A 23093-nucleotide genomic window follows, 5' to 3' on the forward strand; every position below is an offset into this window, starting at 1 on the left:
TATGTACATTTTTGAACAACGAGTTTTTTTTAAAGAAAAAATTGCTGCCATTCACTGGGGCGGAAAATTTCAAAAAAAATAAATAAATTAAAACGACGTCATTTTGCATCTGGGCGCACACTGTAACGCGCGCCGTGGTGTAGGATATAAATTGCCATTGTCTTGACAGAGATAAGATATTAGGGCAAGAAAAAATGTGCTTTTGGGCCTTAGAAAAAAATATAAAATGGACCATGTCTTAACTTCTTAATTAAAAATGGTGTTTGGGCCATAGAAAAAATTGATCCGTGTCTTAACAACTTAATATTGTTAATTACTCATTATATATATATATATATATATATATATATTGTTAATTACTCATTATATATATATATATAATTAAATATTTCAAATAGATTAGATGAAATACAATGTTAATTCAATTTATAGTTTTTTGCTATATATTTTTAATATTTTTATTATTGGGCTAAATTAATGTTGTACCATGCACGGATGCTATATTACGGTGGATATGCATTGGACGTGTTTTTTTTCATCTTTTTTTTTTTAAAGAAAAAATCATATTAAATATCATTAATTACTGATTGCTCTGATTATGCTATATTGTGATATATATGAGTAATAATAGCAATAGGAAAAACATTACAGCCATGGCATGTTTCGGATTTGGCTCATGTTTTCTTGATGCCTTTGTCACCTTCTTTGCCACAACATTCGTAAGCCCAGTTGGTGGTATTCAGATATGTGGACGCGCCGCTACGACCCTCGGTTTCTGTTCTGGGTCATCTTTATCTTATCATTTTCTTTTTCTTTGTACTATGTATTTTACAGAAACCAGATGCACGCAGCTCTATACTAGCCCAAAGACTTGTGTCAACACCCCAGCAAATTCATTATTATTTACGTTAGTTTGTGTTTTTCAAGGTTATAGTTTCTCGATCTTGATTTCATGCTCAACATAAGCAATCGTTATATCGTGCACTATTGTGCGCCGCCTTACCCAAAATGATATCGTTTTGGTGCATTGTCAAAAAAAAAAAAAAAAAAAATCTTTGTTTCAAATACACAAACTCATAATAGAGTATACAGAAATTCATAACTAAATGCACATCTAACATGATACATAATATACAGAAACTCTTAACTAAAGACACAAAAACTCTTAACTGAATACATAGAAACTCATAACACAATACACAGAAACTTTTAACTGAATACACATAATGGGATTTGGGACGTTTGGACGGGCGGAATGACATTAGCAATTGAAACACGCGCGTTTTGTGCATGAGCAGACATTGTTATGTGCATCGTGATGCACGATATATATTGCCCTACGGCTCCTCAGAAGTCAAAAATAAATGTAAGGACTCTTCCATATTATTGATATGGTTGTCGGATAGAGTCAAAAAAGAAATATTCTTCGGTCCCAAATTATACCATTTGAATTCTGTCTGCAATAAACGCTGGTTTTTCGATCAAGTTTTGAATGACTTTCTAGTCAGATCGTTCCTGCGTTTCGAACATAAGCTGTTAACGCATAGTCATGAGCGTGGCCATGGGTAGGGGTGTAAACAAATCGAATCGAGTCCTCACTATTCGATTCGAATTCGACTATATATTCGAATATTCGTATTCGTTTAATATTCGAATCTCAAATTTGATTCGTATTCGATTCGACCAATTTATTCGAATATATTCGATTTGACTCGAATATTCGAATTCGAAATGCCTAATTTAATTTTTTACAAAATTCTTCAATAAATTAAGATAAAATGTAATAAAAATTTATATTTAAATAGCATAAAATATTCGAATACTATTCGAATCGAATACACTCTAATTTGTATTCGTATTCGAAAAATATTCGAATAAGAAAAAAGTATTCGAATTCGGATTCGTATTCGAAATATTCGAATTCGAATCACGAATCGAATTTTTTTTATTTGATTTGTTTACACCCCTAGCCATGGGTCTATGGGAGAACAATTTGAATTGTTTGTGTAATAAATCTCAGGATTATTGGTTTTGTGATTGATTAGGTTGTTAGTGGATGCAAAATATAAAATAAAGAAATGCGGTATGTTTTATTTAATGGAAATAAAATTATGGACATATTGAGTTGTGAGTCAGACTCCACTACTCCTCACCATAGATGTACAAGGTAAGGGTGAACATTTCAGTTCGGGTTATTTGAAACGAGTCGAGTCAAATAGTTAGATTTTAGTTTATTATTATATAAAAATCAATTGGTTTTATATTTTATAAATTGAATGATTTCGGTTTAGATTTTAATTACTTGTGTCAAAAAAGTGATTCACTAATAAATTTTTTCTTCTGTAGTTAGTAGAGAGTTGAGGTTGGAGTGTAAGGATAAGTTGAGTGAGAAATGGATAATTTCTTCTTCTTCATTGCTTGCCCCTCTTGGATTGTGTGGCAAATTGATCAAGTTGGTGACTTGGGCAACTGATGTACAAGTAGGAAGCAGGAATAAATATTTATCAACAATTTTACTTTTGAGTCAACCACAGCCAAGTTGGTAGGGCAGTTGATTTGATAAGTTCATCAGGTAATTGTCTATTGGTCTCTAATTTAGTTTACCTCCTTATATAATCTTTTGCCGGCTAAAATCTCAACTTCATATTATGCACATTTTCAAATAGCAACTGCAAACTTTCTCATAAATCAAAAGCTATTTTTGCTTTCTTTCTTTTTTTTTTTTTTTTTTTTTTTTTTTTTTTACTTCAAGTGTGTTCTTTTATCAAATCAATTATTATGGAACATGTGATTTACCTCATCCACCCCCATATGTGATTTACCTCATCCACCACCTAAGAAAACAGAGAGTTAAAGCAAAAGTAGAGATCCATATGAATCGAGGTAATAGGATTAGGTTCAAGGCTTCCTCCCCACGGTTTTGACTACCAACTATTTTAATTGCAACCTCTACAGTTGACCTCGTACTCTCCAAGATACCTGATTCTAGGATTAATCATCTATTCATTGATCCAAGGGTCTACATTGTCCGGCAAGAACAAGCTGTGATTTGACTTCTCTTAAGTACCTATAAATAGCCTAAACCAAGCTGTCTGATAGCACACAAACAGAAAGAGTTGAAATAAGAAGTGCCAACAATGGAGTCAAAAATGCATTTCCTAGAGAGACAGATGAAGAGCAACATGCAAAAGTTGTACTCATACGCATTATTGGGAATGCTTGCATATTTCACAGTGAGGTTATGCATACCAGGCCATCCATGGAAGATAGAGCAAATAATGAGAAATCAACTTCGGGATGCCTTTGTTACCTCGGCTGTTAAGTTTTTCAACTTCTTCGTTGCCAAATTAGTCGTGTTCAGATACGTTGCGCCCCTGCAACCAATGCTTTCTGTTATGTCGTGGCTATTCTGGATCGTCTTCACTCTCTCGGTTTCTACTTTGTACTCTTGAGTTTTCATCTTGTTGAAAACTCGAATGTCCCCTTTTGCTTTGCTTTCCCTGTAAATGAATCTTCAAGGCCAAAACATTAAACACTTTGTATTATGAACATTAAAAAGATGTATCCTTTGAACAGATGATCAAAACAAGAACAGATTGAAACATACATCCAGCATTTCAAGCATCCATGAATCTTTTAAAAGAAGCAAAAATTGAAAATGTGGGATAAAATTTACCATATCTCAGTTGTATCAAGGAAAGAAGGTTCATATGTAGTCACTGTTACATAAAAGTACACGAGAAAATAAGAAGGGCACTTTAAATTTATCGGAGCTTTTGACCATCAAGCCATTTGAGCGATGGCATTAGCTCAGACAGCAACAACTTTAACTTTTCATCAGAAACAGCATTTCCCGCAATATCTAGTTGTATCAAATTCAGATGCTTAAAGACTAAGAATGCTTCCCAGTAATCAGTCGCATTGACAGCATCAGTTGAAAATTGCTCGATGTTCCAAGCACTTCCATTACTGTGGCACAGCGCAGAAGAACACAGGTACCTTCTTGTGTCAATTGAGTGCGCACCGATCTCATTGGATGAGATGTCCAATACTTTTAGCGATCTTAGCTACCTTAAAGGCTCCAAAGCAGTGACACTGCAAAGTAAGTTCTGGCTTAGATTTAAACAAGAGAGTGGCTGCATTGCCTCCATGCCTGCACCAAAATTCATAAAACATGGTATTAATATCATTTTCAATTTAAACATTGAGAAAGAACAAGCATTGTTTCCTGCTACACCTTACGCCATAAATTGATGAAAAGAAGGCATAAAACAACATGCCACGAGTTCTAAGTAAGAACTGGAGTTTTGTACCTTCAATTGACCGAAGTTGGTTGCAGCTAAGATCTAGGATCTGGACCACTAAAGTTTTTCGACACACCCAACTCGAGAAAGTGAGAGGTTATTTAGCCGCAGACATGAATAATTATAAATGATTGAAGAAGATGGTTCTCGATATGACGATATTGATGGCAGCGTTCCAACAAAGACTCTTGATTGGAGAATAACTGCAAAAGGACATTATGAAGATAAACTCAACACTCTCTTTCGAAGATAATTTTTTTTTAAAAAAAAAATCCAATTTCTATATACTGTATCTCTTCAGAATCTCACTCAATTAGCCCTCATTGCAGTTCATTTGCCATGACAAACATCTGCTCAATAAAAAGCAGTTGATCATCAACTTTAGCCCCCACTCAATATGCCCTCCAGTAGAGAATGAGGGGAAGTGTTCTAGCATTAGACTTAGAACCGGCTAAAGGTGACAAAATAAAATTATCCAGCAAACCATCTCTTGTCAAATGAAGACTAGAGCCATGAGGTGGCCATGAAGAAACCAACAAAGTTGTTAACTTTACTGTCTGATCAAGAAGCCATAGATGATAAAACCAACCACTTTGATCATCTGGATCTGTAAAAAGAGCATGGCTAACGAACTCAAGCTCTTCTGTCAAAACATTCTCCTTGGGAGAATATCCTTTTACACTCTCCTTTAGCAAGCGAATCAGAAGAGCACTGTCAAAAGTCATTTGAACAAAAATTACGATAAGAAATCCTTTTTGGGGAGAGGTTGACACATAAATATTTATTTAACAGCATCCAGGAGAAAATTTTTTAAACAGCATCTAAGAATCAAACTGCTGCATTTTGATGGGATGCCAAATACGGATCTTGATGTATAGAATGTTATCAGTATCAAATACATTGTGTTATTTGGGGAAGAGAATCAGCTTGACTTTTGCCAAATTAACAAAAACGTCACTTATTTAGACGGTCAACTAATCAGATAATAAATAGAGGATTAAAATTGTCCTCGTCACAATAAGTGTCTATAAATTGACAACATTTTTTTATAAAAGATTAAAATTATCCATGCTATTATAAGCCTAGGATAAAAAAGAGAATTAACTATTTTTAAAAATATGTAAAAATTTAATTGTTCAATTTTGTTTCTCGAGAAATATATTTTAAATTTTGTTTAGATTAAAAATAATAATTTTGAAACCTAAAAAAGCTAACCGTAAAAAGTTGTAGCGTGCATTATAGTTAGCTAGACTTTGGCCCGTAAAAAATTGGCCTATAGGTTAATTTGGCTTATTTGACCACTATTAATTTTTTGATTTAGTTAAAATATCAATATAAGTGTTTGGTTAATTAGCTTTTTGCAACTCCAAAATGCTAAAATTCAAAAAGCTACTTCAAACAACTATTTCAATTAGCTTTTTTAGAAAAGAAATTATACCAAACAAATATCAGCTAATAACTAATTTATCAAATACTTTTCTACAACAGCTAATGTTATCAACAAGTTATACCATCTAATTAACACAATCAGCTAATAGCTAACAGTTATCAATAACAGCCATTTACCAAACATGGCCTTTATATTCTACTTTCCCCCTCGTGCTCCTAAAGTCATGCCCAAACGCGGCGTCTTGAATACTTCTAATTTCTAAATTAATAGGCGTATCCCATTCGAATGAGTCAGATTTTTAACTTGATGATTATAAAATTTCAAATTTGTTTTCACTAGAAACAATTTTGTTGGACTTCTCAGTTTGAGCAAGTTAACTATAAATAATCTAAGCTGATTAATTTTAATGTGATCTTTTCCCAGTTAAAGTCACAATGTGAGCTCTATCCATAATACATATGTAGCGGTTGTTAGTTTTATCTTAATTTTTTTTAACTTCTAAATTAATTAAAATATGTATTAACGTTTAATGATTGGTACTTGGACATAAGGATGTGCGTAAGACGGGTTCGGACGGCTCGAGTTCACAGATAGTCATCCCGAGCGGATATCGGATACACTATTTAAGCTCTTATCATTTTTTTTTTTTTACTTAAAACCGTGGATATACAGTTGATTTAATCTGCTGATATCCGTTAAAACCGTCGGATAATTCGATTTTGTTTATTTAATTAAAATAACCAATTTGACATTTTTTTAGAAGAAACATACAAACTTACAAACTAAAATATCATAAGCTATTACAAACTTACATTCATATAACTTAAGTACTTAACTACTTCAGTAGTTAGACACTTCACAGTCGAGACTTTATGGTCTAATGGCATCAACTAATCAAAGTTGAATTCTTAGATGAGAGGTTATGGGTTTGAGTCTAGTAGAGGTGATCACATTGCTTTATAGATGTGAGTTTTAAAATTTCTTTTATTTAATTTTTTTATTTATGTTTATGTGGCGAGTCAAATACTCAAAACAAAGCTTATGTGCCAAGTCACAGAGGCATTTACCAAAACTTACTGGAGATGTAACTGGCTAATGTTGTTGGATGCCTTAAAATCGCGAGTTGATGTGTATAATTGCACTTTTTAAAAGTTCATGGGCCTAATTGATTTATCAATCATGTTCTGTGGACCATATTTTGTCTACTGTAAAATAATGTACATTCAGTACAAAAATAATGTACATTCAGTATAATAAAAATGTATTTTTTTGTTATGGTCCATACAATAATTTTCCTTGATTCATCGTGTAATGTTTAGATGCCTATTTGACTATTTTATATTTTATATCTAAGTTTGTTAGAAACGGCCAACACTAACAGATGGACCTAGTCATTATCATTAGTAATTTATAAAGGTAAATGTTACACACACCAAAATTACTACTTCCTATTAGTTATTTATAAATTTATTATCATGAATTACTAATGAATTAAAAAAAAATATCCCGATACTATCTTGTAAAAAATCATGAGTATTTAAAAAAAAAATCATACTCATAAAAAATATTGTGGTCAAACAACATAATTATGACTCTTTTGAACGGAGTTCAAACTCTAATAGGAAAAAGTATGTATGTGCTCACTCCATTAATTATTAGTGTGCTTATTTTTAGCAAAATTTTAGTCTTATTTTAAATTAAATTTTTACATTAATAATCCCCCTTCATTAGTACTTTATGTATATACATAATGTACTTTATGATATAAATAATTTACTTTTAGTATATTAAAAATAAAAATATATATTTTATTTATAGTTTACAAAAATTTATAGACCATAGTCTATATCTATAGAATAATGATGAGAAGTAATGATCCAAGGCCTTTTTATTTTTTATAGTCATAAACATATACCAATCGTTATGCGTTGGACCCGTGTCCAGCATGCTTGCTGGACACGGGTAACAGTGCCATTAGGCACTGTTATCTCCTTTTTTTTTTTTTTTTTTTTTTTTTTAAATTTTAAATTTCAGACCGCTTCATTGTAAGAGTATATGTTCATAATTTTATTACTATATGTTAATAACTATACATTCATAACTCCATAACTGTACGTTCATAACTCTATAACTGTACATTCATAACTCTATAACTGTACATTCATAACTCTATAACTGTACATTCATAATTTTCGAAGCTCTACGTTCACAATTTTAGAGCTCTATGTTCATAATTTTATCACTATATGTTCATAATTGTAAGTTCATAATGTTAGAGCTCTTTGTTCATAATTTGATCAATAACTGTACATTCATAATTCCATACTGTAGATTCAGAATCTCATAACTGTAGATTCATAACTCCATAACTGTAGATTCATAACTCTATAACTGTACATTCATAACTCCATAACTGTACATTCATAATCTTCGAAGCTCTATATTCACAATTTTAAAGCTCCATGGTCATAATTTTATCACTATATATGTTCATAATTGTAAGTTCATAATGTTAGAGCTCTGTGTTCATAATTTCATAATTGCATAACTGTATATTCATAACGGAATAACTGTACATTCATAACGGCATAACTGTACATTCATAATCCAAAAAAAAAATAACGCCGTTAACGACAAAACGCGCGCAATTTTTTTTTTTTTTAACTAAATGACACGTTTTTTTAAAAAAACGACGTCGTTTTGGGCCCGTGTCCACAATTCAATGTGGACACGGGTCCAGGGCATAATTTGCCAACATATACACTGCCCCAAATTATATAAAAAAGTGGCCTAATTAATTATCCATGAACATTTCTTGTGCTAAGCCCAATTTATTACCCATCGGCCCACGTATAAATATCCAAAGCCCTAACCCTTGTTCGGACTTCGGACAGGCAGACCACACTGTACGCTCTCATCTCTCTCTAAACTATCTAAAATCTCCTCCGATTCCTTCCCTTCGCCGGCTTTAAATTTCAAAATCTCCGACGAATTAAATTTTTATAAAAATCTCCAACGGATTAAAATTTCAAGAAAATCTCCCAACGGATTAAAATTTGTAAGAGAATCTCCAACGGATTTAATTTGTAAGAAAATCTTCAACGGATTAAATTTTTAAGTCGGCGCCGAAGATCGTACCCGGCTATTTATTTTGGTTTTCCGATTGCTCTGTCTCGGCTATAGAGGAGGCCAGAGAAGGGAAGCAGAGGAAGGGGCCATTCATGGATTCGGAAGAATTGGAAGGTACTTCTTGAGATGCTGGCATGGAAGGAAGGATTCTCCCCTTGATGTCATTGCCATCAATGGGACCGGAGGTGTCAAGCAGGCCTCACACCTTCTCAAATACGACTCCACCCTTGACATCTTCGACGACCACGCCATCTCCGTCGACGGCTCTTCAAATTCATGGACATATACGAGACAATCCGCGATCTCATCCCGGCGATCAGCGAGTCATGCTCGGACGTCTGCCGGAACGAGATCACACACGAGATCGCCGCCGCGGGAGACAGAATCGGAGAAGCAGTTGTGAGCGTATTCTCCGATCAAAATCGTATCCAGCCGCAATCCCATCAACATCCCGGCAAGGTTTTTTATTATTTTAATTTCTACGCAGTGTTTTCTTCAATCCAGTTGACATTATATTTGAATATAATATTCTTTATATAACTGATCAGGTTGAAGTGAAGGCTATGATGTGGGAGGTTGACAGGTAAATCACCTTCTGTCAATAATGCTGTTGGTTTAATGAATCTGAACTTCTTTGTGGTGATCATGGTAATAATGGTAGTAATCTTAGATGTTTTACTGTATACAATCATTGTCTGTTATTGAAAATATAATCTACAAGTGTGAACATTCCTGTGGCTACTTAACAGTTAGGGAGCAAGTCTTAAATGTGTGGTCCTGCATACATACGTCATTGCATAGCATATAATATTTTAGGGCTGTTAACAAGTAGTAGAATGTTGATGTTCTTTTACTTTTGGGATGTAGGATTTTTTTCTCCAATTTTCGTGCATTCTTCTTTTTTGGTTTGCATTTGAAAATATAGTCATACGAGTGTGAACATTTGTTAAGTGTTTGCAGAGTAATACAAGGTTAAGGTTAGATTCTAATATTTATGGTTTTTCGGTTCATCTTGAGACTTGTTTATTATGTTTGGTTCGGTACTACGATGTATAATCCTATCTCATGCTATGCAAGTTGTTTGCAGGACTGTTCGATCTAGTGCTCTTGCCCTTGGTAAAATAAGTGCACTCACAACTAGGATTGATCCTTTGGTTGGTGATCTTTTATCTGCTTTGCAGGTGACGTACTTCATCTTATGTTTCTTTTTTTTTTTTTGTTTATTTTCTTTGGTTTTAACTTTCAAAATCTAATATTGTGGTGATATTCGCAGCAGGCTTCGGATATTGGAATTGGTGAGGCTATTTTGACCGCTTTGAAAGGAGTGATCAAACATGCTGCCAAAAGTGTGAGCAGTGCTTCTAGAACACTTGTAGTTACATAGTTTCTCTCTATCATTCAAATAAAAAAAAGTACTCTGTGTTTGTGGCCTTCTTTTCCTGCGAAATTACTTCTAAATTTGTTTCTTATTGACAGATTGTTGATGCTCTTTACTATAACCCTTCATTTACGCTGAGCATACTGCAAAAGCTTGGTGTTGCTACAGAGATCTTCAATCTTTGGTTCCATATGCTACAACAAACTAAAAAAAGTGGAGCTCGGGCTAATTCTAAAAGGTAGCAATATGTTGGTCTTGTAGTTCTTGTGGAGAGATGTAAAAGGCATAAGAAAAACAAAGCTAAGAGAAGTGGTGGTTTCTAATTCTTGCCATGTTGGTATTGCAGGGAGCATGAGAAGAAGGTTTACTGCTTGGGCTTGACATCATTGCTGAGTCTTCCTGCTGATCAAATGCCTGCAGCTGCCTTTGAGGGCATTTTTTTAAGGCCATTCTTGACCTCCTTGTATGCAAGCAAGGAGCAACTTGCTGGTAAGTAACCATTTTATTTTATTTTACTTTATTTTTTTTATTCTATGTTTTTCCCATACTGGTTTTTCTATTTGTTTCATTTGCACTTTAGATGGTATATTCTGATTATTCTCTTAATGTTTGATATCATTTTCTACGTTCTATATCTTCAGAAGCTGCAAAGGGAGAGGATGCTGAAGATGAGGTTGAGATGGATGGATTTCGAAGTGATGACGATGACAATGAGTCTGATAGAGAAATGGCAGATGATGACGAGGATGGAGATGAAGCTGACAGCCTAAAGCTCCAAAAGTTGGCAGCAAAGGTAACAGAATTAAGAGACAAATTGTATCATACCCATCTAAGCATCTTGTTCCTGCTTGTTTTCTGTTCTTTTCCTTTGTGAAATTAACATCCATCTCTATATGCTGTAACTTTGTGGTTTTCAGGCGAGTGCTTTCCGCTCCAATGATGACGAGGATGACTCATCTGATGATGATTTTTGTGATGATGAAGAGTTGCAATCAGCCATTGATGAGGCGGATCCTTTTGTTTTCTTTGTTGATTCTGTCAAAGGTATGCCTGCCTATTTCATCCTTTTGGGTTAATTAGTTTTTGCTATACTGTGTGATAAAATGTTTTGACCTTGTCCTTTGCTGAAAAACTAAAACCGCAGCAGGTTTCCTTTTATTTGGTTCAAGTACTATTAATAGGTATATGATTTCAAGTGTGCTCTTTAGTTTAAAAAGGATTTTCAAGTGTGCTCTTTAGTTTAAAAATGATTTTTCAAGTGTACTCTTTAGTTTAAAAATCATTTTCAAATGTGCTCTAGTTTAAAAATAATTTTCAATTGTGCTCTTTAGTTTAAAAATAATTTTCAAGTGTGCTCTTTAGTTTAAAAATGATTGTATATCCGTGATGCTGGTTTTTGTGAGGACAATATTGGTGCTGGTTGGATCGGCAGACAAGGGATAGCATTGGCTTTACATTCTGTGGCTGATGTGCTTGGAACCAAAGATCTTCCTGTTGTTATGACTATCCTAATATCACGAACGCTGGTAATCTTTTATTTTGTTGTTATATACAAGGTTTACATGTTTGCTATGGAGTTGGCATCTTAATGTGCTCCTTCCTGTTGAACGGGCTATGTATTATAATTACATGCTTTAAGCTTGTTCTTTATGCTTACCGCGCTCTCTCTCTCTCTCTCTTTGAAATACTATGAGAAATGTGGTTGATTCATTTAAGTTTATAGGTGTCAATATTCTTTTGTAGGCTTACTTCATTTACTTCATTTATTTTTTGCCCTAAATAGAATCTCTACATTTGTATACCAAATTTTCTAATATTTAATAATTATAGCAGAGAAATTCTTCCAAGAATTATTATATGTAAGGAACTAAGTATAATCTATTAATTATACATAAAGATTGTTTTTATTATTGCTGTTGTCGTTTTTGGAATCTGTTTCGCATTATTACAAGCATTGGTAACAAGTATTAAGAATGCAAGATTGTTGAGCTTTGATTGCATGGTTATGTGAATTTCCTTTATTATCTGCAGGGTCTTATAATTGGATCTGCTGAATTAAGAGAGAAAGCAGCTTTGGGCCGTGGAGGGTTAATTGAAGTGACAAGTGAGCAAGCATTAAAGGAGTTTTTCATTCCAATCACAGGGTATGAGCTGTTACTATAGTTCTACACATTGCTAGTTTTGACCAGACACTATTAAAAGGATTGCAACCAACAAAATAAGCTATACGTAGACATTACGTTGCCTATTTATGTTATGCAGTGAACTATGCCCTTTATTAGTGCATCAACTATAAAACAGTCCTCTAATTGTCTGAACTTTTGGCTCACCAGTGTAAGGCCATTCTAGTTTGCTTGTTCATGAATTGTTATTTGGTGTAGGCCGTTGATCCGTATAATAGGGGACAGCCGGACAGGTTCCCATGGCAAGTTAAAAGTGCAATTCTCTGAGCATCATAATACAGAAGGGTGGGTTGGCCCTAAAGCCTTTTCTTCCCCAGCTTCAAACAACATTTGATAAGTGTTTCCAGGATAATACAAGGTTAGCTTTCAATTCTTATGGTTTTTTGGTTCTTTTTTAGACACGTTATTTTGTTAGGTTCGGTACTACGATGTATATTCCTAGCTCATGCTATGCAAGTTGTTTGCAGGACTGTTCGATCAAGTGCTGCTCTTGCCCTTGGTAAACTAAGTGCACTCACAACTAGGATTGATCCTTTGGTTTTGGTGATCTTTTATCTGCTTTACAGGTGGCATACTTCATCTTGTGTTTTTTTTCTTCTCTTTTCTTTGGTTTTAACCTTCATAATCTAATATTGTGGTGATATGGGCAGCAGTATTCAGATGTTGGAATTCATGATGCTATTTTGACTGCTTTGAAAGGAGTGATTAAACATGCTGGCAAAACTGTGAGCAATGCTTCTAGAACACGTCTAGTAACATAGTTTCTCTCATTAAAAATAAAAATACTAGGTGGTTCGTGGTTGTATTTCTTTTTTAAGAAGAAAGGAAATACTTCAAAATAATATACTGTTCCAGACGGCGGGCAAAACAGAAAAGCTTCTCTTTTTCGCTAAATGCCAGACTGAATCAATCCAGTCTTGTCTCTTGGATCCAGTGGTTCTATCAAAATGGTAATTTCAAGCAGTGCCATTTGGGTGTTCTCTCGATTCATTTTTCTGGTGAATTGGTTGAGTTTGGGCTTGAAATGGGCAGATTTGATTCATTCTGCTTAAAAACTGGCAAGGATAGACTCGTTTGGCCAAGTATTACACCCCCCTCGAGGAATCCGAGAAGCACAAAGTCGAAAACATGTTCTTGCTATGATATCTTGATACATTTGTGTCATTAACGCTGAGTTTTAACATTCGATCTGGTTCTGGAGGTTCAGCGGTTGGTCGTGAATAGAGACCCCAAATTCACCAACTTTGTGGAGCTGAGAGTGTTAGAACTTTTTTTTTTTTTTTTTTCACAAATCGTTCTATTGCCTCATGTGAAACTTTTCATGCAATGATAAGATCTGTGCTGTGTTTTCTTTCCTTTCAAAGTTAAGAGGCCATTGATTCCTTAAACTGTACTGCCAAAGATGCTCTGATTGAATACTGACTCTGTCGATTGTGGTTAAGAGCGGAATGTGAAGGAAATAGTTAATTGTTTCTCACCTGCTAGTTCTCTTCCACAGTTCTACTAACTAATCCAAGAAGGAGATGAGATAAAATATACTGTTAATCCCCGAGGGTGTCGTTTTGAAGACACTTTTACAGACTATGAGAGTGAATTCTTTGGTCCTGCGGGATTTTAATGGCGTGTAGTTGATGTTTTACTTGTCAGTTCCGAGCACACAAGATAATCTACAGGCGGTATGCTGGGCTATTTTTCTCGCTCTGTGTTGATATGACGGACAATGAGTTGGCTTATTTGGAGTGCATCCACTTGTTTGTGGAGATACTGGATCACTTCTTTAGTAATGTCTGCGAGTTAGATTTGGTTTTTAACTTTCACAAGGTATGATTTGTCAGTCTTTCTCATTGTGAATCTTTGTATTTTCTTTTACTTCTAGTGTATTTACCTTGTGTATGCTGCATTGTTTTCCTATGAAGGTATATCTAATCTTAGACGAATTCGTTCTCGCTGGGGAGCTCCAAGAAACAAGTAAGAAGGTGAGAGTAATCGCAAGAAGAAGGATTTTTCTCGCGCCTGATCCTTGTTCTGGTGAAATGTACTTTGCATAGATTTTGCAGAAAAAAATGGATGTTTGATTTCTTCTGGAACTGCAGGCTATCATAGAGAGGTTGAATGAATTGGAGAAGTTAGAGTAAAGATTGATGATCCATGATGGCCAACCTTCATCCATATTCCAAAGTATGCACCTTTTTCATTTGCTCCCCTTTGATCTTTCTGAACATTTAGGATTATGCCTGCTTCTGTTTGAGACTTTGAATCTCTAGAATTTCTTTCGATTTTACGCGTAAAGAAGATGGATTGAGTGTTCATGTCATAGGATTGAAGAAGACATTGTGATTGCTGGGTCATTTCCTCCCCCTATTCATGATTCAGTTTGCTTCTGAACTTTAGATAGAGAGTGTTTTCATGTGAGAGTGCTTTATATCCAGTGCCTTCTCAATGCACATGCTTTGGGAGCTTTAGCAGAGGTTGCTGGACCTGGTCTTGATGTCCACCTTGGTACCATCCTTCATGCTTTACTCACTGCAATGGGCTATACTGATATGGTAGGAACCTAATTTTTATGCCATTTACTTGGTTTCGTCTTTCACATCATTTAAATTTGAGTCATTGCTTAAGTTGATTTGTGTTTTTTTTTTCATTGCATAATTTGCATGTGTCATGCTTTCACCTTGAAAATATCGGAGGTTCAAAGTCTCGCCAAGAAAGCAGCAGAAACTGTTGTCACTGTAATTGAAGAGGAAGGTATCAAGTCTTCGCTGTCGGGGCTTCTCAAAGGAGTTGGAGATATTCAGGCATGATTTATTGTTTTGAATAATGATAATGTGACTTTCTTTTCTTTGTTTTGCATTTTTTAGCTAACACTATTTAAGTTTTATTCTTTTCAGGATTCAGTCAGACAAAGTTCTGCATACTTTATTGGATATTTATTCAAAACCAGTGATCTATATCTTGTTGTTGAGGCTCCAAATGTGATATCCACCCTGATTATTTTACTAAGTGATTCAGATTCAGCTACCGTGACGGTTATTTTGATTCATTGTATGACATTTATACAATGCACTTCAATGTACTAGTTTATCTTACCATGCTCTTTTACAGGTTGCTTGGGAAGCATTGTCTAGTGTGATAAGTTCAGTTCCTGAAGAAGTCTTCCTTCATATATAAAGTTGGTTTGTGATGTATAGAAACATGCTGGGAGGACCAATTCTAATACCTGGTTTTTGCCTCTGGAAAGCTCTTCAACCTGTGCTTCCTATTTTCCTCCAGGTATTCCTGCTTATCTTTTGTTTGTGAACTTAATGTTTACATTGAAAGAATCTCTTCATTTGTATACCAAATTTTCTAATATTTAATAATTATCGCAGAGAAATCCTTCCAAGAATTATTATATGTAAGAAACTAAGTATAATCTATTAATCATACATAAAGATTGTTTTTATTATTGCTGTTGTCGTTTTGGAATCTGTTTCACATTATTACAAGCATTGGCCACAAGTATTAAGAATGCAACATTGTTGAGCTTTGATTGCATGGTTATGTGAATTTCCTTTATTATCTGTAGGGTCTTACAAGTGGATCTGCTGAATTAAGAAAGCAAGCCGCTTTGGGCCTTGGAGAGTTAATTGAAGTGACAAGTGAGCAAGCATTAAAGGAGTTTGTCATTCCAATCACAGGGTATGAGCTGTTACTATAGTTCTACACATTGCTAGTTTTGACTATGAGACTATTAAAGGGATTGCAACCAACAAAATAAGCTATACGTGGTCATTACGTTGCCTATTTATGGTATGCAGTGAACTATTCCTTTTATTAGTGTGTCAACTATCAAACAGTCCTCTACTTGTCTGAACCTTTGGGTCACCAGTGTAACGCCATTCTAGATTGCTTGTTCATGAATTTTTATTTGGTGTACACCGTTGATTCGTATAAATAGGGGACAGATTCCCATGGCAAGTTAAAAGTTCAATTCTCTCAACTTTGAGCATCATAATATGGATGGGTGGGTTGGCCCTAAAGCCTTTTCTTCCCCAACTTCAATCAACATTTGTTAAGTGTTTGCAGGATATTACAAGGGTAGCTTTTAATACTTATGGTTTTTCATTTCTTTTTGAGACTCGTTTATTCTGTTATGTTATGTAAGTTGTTTGCAGGACTGTTCGATCAAGTGCTGCTATTGCCCTTGGTAAACTTAGTGCACTCACAATTAGGATTGATCCTTTGGTTGGTGATCTTTTATCTGCTTTACAGGTGACATACTTCATCTTATGTTTTTTTTTTTCTTCTCTTTTCTTTGGTTTTAACCTTCAAAATCCAATATTGTGGTGATATGGGCAGCAGGCTTCAGATGTTGGAATTTGTGAGGCTATTTTGATTGCTTTCAAAGGAGTGATAAAACATGCTGGCAAAAGTGTGAGCAGTGCTTCTAGAACACGTGTAGTAACATAATTTCTCTCTATCATTCAAAAAAAAAAAAAATTGGTGGTCGTAAATTTTTTTTAAAACGAAAATAAATACTACAAAATAATATACTGTTCCGGACAGCGGGGAAAACAGAAAAGCTTCTCTCTTTTCTCTGATCGCTGGACTGAATCAACCCAGTCTTGTCTCTAGGGTCCAATGGTTTCTATCAAAATGGTAATTTCAAGCATTGCCATTTCGGTGTTCTCTCGAATAATTTTTCTGGGAAATTGGTTGATGGTTTTGTTTGGACTTGCAATCGGCAGATTCGATTCATTGTGCTTCAAAACTGGTAAGGAGAGACTCGTTTGGCCAAGTATTACACCCCCATCGAGGTATTGTGTTCACCAACATTGCAGAAATCCACAGGTTGATTTGCAAGCTCAGGATTGTGCTCATAGGATTGATCAGAAGAAGGAATTTCAAGGGTTCCGTTTTTGCACCGAGGTTTATTCAGTTTTATCTTTAATTTTTTAACACAGCATGGACATAAATCTGCAGCCGGGCCCGATGTAGAGTAATATGCAAACAAGCTTGCCCAGAAGATTCTTGAAACAAACCCTGATTTGGACAAGGTTGCACAAAAGTATGTTAGGAACAAACCCTGATTTGGGCTAACCTGATATGGTAGGAACCTAATTTTTATGCCATAATACCATTTACTTGGTTTCCTCGTTCACATCAAATATAGGAGGTTCAAAGTCTCGCCAAGAAAGCAGCAGAAACTGTTGTCACTGTAATTGATGAGAAAGGTATCGAGATTTTGCTGTCGGAGGTTCTTAATGGAGTTGGAGATATTCCGGCATGATTTATTGTTTTGCATAATGATAATGTTGACTTTCTTTCTTTGTATTGTATTCTTTGGCTAACACTATTTGGATTCATTGCATGACATTATTACAATGCACTTCAATTTAGTGGTTTATCTTACAGATTGCTTGGGAAGCATTGTCTAGTGTTATAAGTTCAGTTCCTAAAGGAGTTCTTCCTTCCTAAATAAAGTTGGTTCGTGATGTATACAAACATGCTGGGAGGACTAGTTCTAATACCTGGGTTTTGCCTCCGGAAAGTTCTTCAACGTGTGCTTCCTATTTCCCTCCAGGTATTCCTGCTTTGTTCTTCAACTGATTGCACCTTCTTCTTTCTTTCTCTTATTCACTATTTGTTGAATTCTTCAAATCTACCAAAGCCTTTAATGTAATGGAACTTGATTTCAGGGTGTTTGCATTGGTTTAAGTGAAGTGATGGCAAGTGCTGGGAAGAGCCAGTTGCTGAGTTTCATGCACAAGCTTATCCCTACCATTCGGACAGCACTTTGTGAAGGTTTGAGATTGTTTACTTGTATTGAAAGAAGCAATTTTGTTTCTGCTTTCCTGTATGAAATTTTTTTTAATGTAATGGAACTTGATTTCAGGGTGTTTGCATTGGTTTAAGTGAAGTGATGGCAAGTGCTGGGAAGAACCAGTTTCTGAGTTTCATGCACAAGCTTATCCCTACCATTCGGACAGCACTTTGTGATCGGTTTGAGATTGTTTACTTGTATTGAAAGAAGCAATTTTGTTTCTGCTTTCCTGTATGAAAACTTTCTTACTGATTTTCTGATGTTATAGCATGACCTGAGGTTCGTGAATCGGCAGGATTGGCATTCAGCACTCTCTACAAGGTACCACTAGTTAGTTCTTGGTGTGTTGACATACCTGTTTTTATATTTTAAATATTTGTTTGATGATGAATTGATGATGGTTCCTTGTGTAGACTGCTGGAATGCAAGAAATTGATGAGATTGTTCCGACACTTCTGCATGCTCTTGATGACGATCAAATCTCTGATACTGCTCTGGATGGTTTGAAACAGATTTTAAGGTTGAAAATCGTTTGCAAATATGTTTTTTCTTACATTTCTGCCTGGGCACCTTTTCTGATTTTTATAATGTATTGGATGCTTTTTTCAGTGTCAGGACCAGTGCTGTGCTGCCTCATATCCTTCCCAAGCTTGTGTCCACATTCCTCTTTCGTAAGTATTGTATCTGTTTCTTATAGCGTTTTGTATACTAGTATTTCTTTATTATTTCCAAAGATCTTTGGTTTTATATCCAGTGCCTCAATGCACATGCTTTGGGAGCTTTAGCAGAGGTTGCTGGACCTGCTTTACTCACTGCAATGGGCTATACTTATATTATGGTAGGAACCTAATTTTTATGCCCATAATGCCGTTTACTTGGTTTCCTCGTTTACATCATTTAAATTTGAGTCATTGCTTAATTTCATTTGTAAATTTGAGCCGTTGCATAATTTGCATATGTAATGCTTTTACCTTGAAAATATAGGAGATTGAAAGTCTCGTCAAAAAAGCAGCAGAAACTGTTGTTGTCACTGTAATTGATGAGGAAGGTATCGAGTTTTTGCTGTCGGAGGTTCTTAAAGGAGTTGGAGATATTCAGGCATGATTTATTGTTTTACATAATGATAATGTGACTTTCTTTCTTTGTATTGCATTCTTTAGCGAACACTATTTAAGTTTTATTCTTCCAGGATTTAATCAGACAAAGTTCTGCATACTTAAAGTGATTCATATTCAGCTACCGTGACGGTATTATTTTGATTCATTGCATGACATTAATACAATGCACTTCAATGTACTGGTTTATCTTACCGTGCTCCTTTACAGATTGCTTGGGAAGCATTGTTTAGTGCGATAAGTTCATTTCCGAAGGAGTTCTTCCTTCGTATATAAAGTTGGTTCGTGAAGGAGTGTGAACATTTTCTCTGGTGAAGCAACTGCAGAATTTCCTTCTGCATTGGAAACAGCAAGAGGGGGAGTGAGTTTTATTTTGTTACTCCAATTTAATATCTTGATGTCCTGGTTTTTGTTGTTGTTGCATATATTAATCTCTCTGCGAAATGTGGTTTCTGCAGATCTTAGAAGATGCTATGGGCCTGGGGTAAACTGTAATGACAATTGCTCTAATACTTGCTAGGCCGGGCAAGGGTATCCCTGATAATCAAGAACTTGCTGAGGACATGCCTATTACTTAGCATTCTAGGAACAGAAGGATTAAAGGTGGCACTCTCATTGTTTGTCCTATGGCATTACTTGGTCAATGGAGGGTGTGTCACTTCATTGTTCGTCCTATGGCATTACTTGGTCAATGGAAGGTGTGGCTCTTCATTGTTCATCCTATGGCATTACTTGGTCAATGGAAGGTGAGTTTTTTAGTCTGTAGCCCCTTTCTTGCTTAATGTCAATATGAACTTGAAGTCCGTTCAAAGCCAGATAGCATTGATTATAATTCTCATAACAGGATGAACTTGAAGCCCATTCAAAGCCAGATAGCATTTCTGTTTTTGTTCATTATGGTGGGGAAAGAAGTAATGACCCTAGAGTGATAGTAGAAACAGATGTGGTCTTGACAACCTATGGTCTTCTAACTGCTGCATATAAGGCTGTAAGTAATCCAGCCTTTTTCAGATCAGTATCAATGTTTTTCCCATGAGCTTGAAAGTGTATTTATTCTGTTCATTTGGTTCTATGTGCATTAACCAGTTTTTAACTGTGATTTAGGATGCGGAGAGTAGCATATTCCATGAAGTTGATTGGCATCGAATTGTACTGGATGAAGCACTCACCATAAAATCCTGGAGAACTGTGAGTGCTAGGGCTGCATTCACATTGTCTGCACATTGCAGGTGGTGTCTCACTGGTATTCCACTTCAGGTATGTTTCCTCATCTAAGTTCCCATTTATCATATTTCCTAAAAAAATGAGGCTTTCATAAGACCGTCTCATTTGATAGAAATCTGATTTATGTTAATGATGTCCTCACTAATTGCTGCAGAATAATTTGCAAGATCTTTACAGCCTTCTGTGTTTCTTGCATGTTGAGCCATGGTGCAATTGGGCATGGTATGTTTTCTATATTACTAACTGTATATATACATGCTAATAAGTTTAACTGAATTACTTAAATGTTTGCTATCATTTAGGTGGAATAAGTTAATATAGAGACCTTATGAGAATGGTGATCAGAGAGCATTGAAACTGATCAAGGAAACCCTAAACCCTAAACGCATGGTATGTTTTCTATATTACTAACTGTATATATACATGCTAATAAGTTTAACTGAATTACTTAAATGTTTGCTATCTTTTAGGTGGAATAAGTTAATACAGAGACCTTATGAGAATGGTGATCAGAGAGCATTGAAACTGATCAAGGCAATTCTTAGGCCATTAATGCTTAGGAGAACAAAGGAAACAAAGGACAAGGAAGGGAGGTAGTGTTCTTCACAACTTTGCAAACATTCATGAGTTGCTACTCAGACTGAGACAGTGTTGCAACCATTGCAACCATCCTTTTCTTGTGAGGAGGTGAAATGCCATTATAGTTTTACTGTGCATGTGTCTATAATGATATATACTTCTAAAACAGTTTATTTCCCCTAAATCTGCAGCCGGGCCCGATGTAGAGTAATATGCAAACAAGCTTGCCCAGAAGATTCTTGAAACAAACCCTGATTTGGACAAGGTTGCACAAAAGTATGTTAGGAACAAACCCTGATTTGGGCTAACCTGATATGGTAGGAACCTAATTTTTATGCCATAATACCATTTACTTGGTTTCCTCGTTCACATCAAATATAGGAGGTTCAAAGTCTCGCCAAGAAAGCAGCAGAAACTGTTGTCACTGTAATTGATGAGAAAGGTATCGAGATTTTGCTGTTGGAGGTTCTTAATGGAGTTGGAGATATTCAGGCATGATTTATTGTTTTACATAATGATAGTGTTGACTTTCTTTCTTTGTATTGTATTCTTTAGCTAACACTATTTTGATTCATTGCATGACATTATTACAATGCACTTCAATTTAGTGGTTTATCTTACAGATTGCTTGGGAAGCATTGTCTAGTGTTATAAGTTCAGTTCCTAAAGGAGTTCTTCCTCGTAAATAAAGTTGGTTCGTGATGTATACAAACATGCTGTGGGAGGACCAGTTCTAATACCTGGTTTTTGCCTCTGGAAAGCTCTTCAACCTATGCTTCCTATTTCCCTCCAGGTATTCCTGCTTTGTTCTTCAACTGATTGCACCTTCTTCTTTCTTTCTCTTATTCACTATTTGTTGAATTCTTCAAATCTACCAAAGCCTTTAATGTAATGGAACTTGATTTCAGGGTGTTTGCATTGGTTTAAGTAAGTGATGGCAAGTGCTGGGAATAGCCAGTTGCTGAGTTTCATGCGCAAGCTTATCCCTATCATTCGGACAGCACTTTGTGATAGGGTTTGAGATTGTTTACTTGTATTGAAGGAAGCAATTTTGTTTCTGCTTTCCTGTATGAAAAATTTCTTACTGATTTTCTGATGTTATAGCATGACCTGAGGTTCGTGAATCGGCAGGGTTGGCATTCAGCACTCTCTACAAGGTACCACTAGTTAGTTCTTGGTGTGTGAATATTAGTTTGATGATGAATTGATGATGGTTCCTTGTGTAGACTGCTGGAATGCAAGAAATTGATGAGATTGTTCCGACACTTCTGCATGCTCTTGATGACAATCAAATCTCTGATACTGCTCTGGATGGTTTGAAATAAATTTTAAGGTTGATAATCGTTTGCAAATGTGTTTTTTCTTACATTTCTGCCTGGGCACCTTTTCTGATTTTTATAATGTATTGGATGCTTTTTTCAGTGTCAGGACCAGTGCTGTGCTGCCTCATATCCTTCCCAAGCTTGTGTCCACATTCCTCTTTCGTAAGTATTGTATCTGTTTCTTATAGCGTTTTGTATACTAGTATTTCTTTATTATTTCCAAAGATCTTTGGTTTTATATCCAGTGCCTCAATGCACATGCTTTGGGAGCTTTAGCAGAGGTTGCTGGACCTGCTTTACTCACTGCAATGGGCTATACTTATATTATGGTAGGAACCTAATTTTTATGCCCATAATGCCATTTACTTGGTTTCTTCGTTTACATCATTTAAATTTGAGTCATTGCTTAATTTCATTTGTAAATTTGAGCCGTTGCATAATTTGCATTTGTAATGCTTTTACCTTGAAAATATAGGAGATTGAAAGTCTCACCAAGAAAGCAGTTGTCACTGTAAATGATGAGGAAGGTATAGAGTTTTTGCTGTCGGAGGTTCTTAAAGGAGTTGGAGATATTCAGGCATGATTTATTATTTTACATAATGATAATGTGACTTTCTTTCTTTGTATTGCATTCTTTAGCTAACACTATTTAAGTTTTTTTCTTCC

The 23093-nt window shown here is 35.3% G+C and overlaps 3 protein-coding genes and 1 long non-coding RNA gene across 11 annotated transcripts in view; 3 read left to right on the plus strand and 1 right to left on the minus strand.

Annotated features, from left to right (window-relative positions):
- Positions 1-3087: 3087 nt before the first annotated feature.
- Positions 3088-23093, minus strand: part of LOC109169978 (geranylgeranyl transferase type-2 subunit alpha 1-like) — a 48036-nt gene continuing 28030 nt past the window's right edge. Inside the window, exon 9 of the transcript XR_002052322.1 lies at positions 3088-3512. The gene's annotated coding sequence lies outside the window, so the exon portion shown is untranslated. The remainder of the gene's footprint in view (positions 3513-23093) is intronic.
- On the plus strand, positions 9085-11676 carry LOC109169982 (importin beta-like SAD2). Of its 3 annotated transcripts, none has more exons than XM_019318891.1 (9): positions 9085-9282; positions 9372-9406; positions 9911-10004; positions 10097-10195; positions 10300-10439; positions 10548-10690; positions 10843-10994; positions 11119-11245; positions 11616-11676. In XM_019318891.1, exons 1-9 carry the CDS (start codon positions 9100-9102, stop codon positions 11642-11644), a joined length of 1002 nt encoding a protein of 333 aa, XP_019174436.1. In that variant the 5' UTR covers positions 9085-9099; the 3' UTR covers positions 11645-11676. The 3 variants fall into 3 exon arrangements, with proteins under 3 accessions (XP_019174436.1, XP_019174437.1, XP_019174438.1); XM_019318892.1 differs by having other exon boundaries at positions 10100-10195; XM_019318893.1 differs by having other exon boundaries at positions 10100-10171.
- Positions 19562-21147, plus strand: LOC109169986 (putative SWI/SNF-related matrix-associated actin-dependent regulator of chromatin subfamily A member 3-like 3). 6 transcript variants are annotated; one of them, XM_019318898.1, is made up of 6 exons: positions 19562-19663; positions 19761-19952; positions 20147-20290; positions 20407-20559; positions 20681-20748; positions 20997-21147. In XM_019318898.1, the coding sequence occupies exons 2-6, from the start codon at positions 19929-19931 to the stop codon at positions 21121-21123; spliced, it is 516 nt and encodes a 171-aa protein (XP_019174443.1). In that variant the 5' UTR covers positions 19562-19663; positions 19761-19928; the 3' UTR covers positions 21124-21147. The 6 variants fall into 6 exon arrangements, with proteins under 6 accessions (XP_019174443.1, XP_019174447.1, XP_019174444.1 ...); XM_019318902.1 differs by having other exon boundaries at positions 19587-19663; positions 19823-19952; XM_019318899.1 differs by lacking the exon at positions 19562-19663 and having other exon boundaries at positions 19732-19952.
- LOC109169996 lies at positions 22528-23015 on the plus strand. Its single transcript, XR_002052331.1, has 3 exons — positions 22528-22589; positions 22673-22756; positions 22903-23015. It is a non-coding gene; the product is annotated as an uncharacterized LOC109169996 (long non-coding RNA).

This window comes from Ipomoea nil, unplaced genomic scaffold (assembly GCF_001879475.1).
Source record: "Ipomoea nil cultivar Tokyo-kokei standard unplaced genomic scaffold, Asagao_1.1 scaffold3321, whole genome shotgun sequence".
Taxonomy (NCBI): domain Eukaryota; kingdom Viridiplantae; phylum Streptophyta; class Magnoliopsida; order Solanales; family Convolvulaceae; genus Ipomoea; species Ipomoea nil.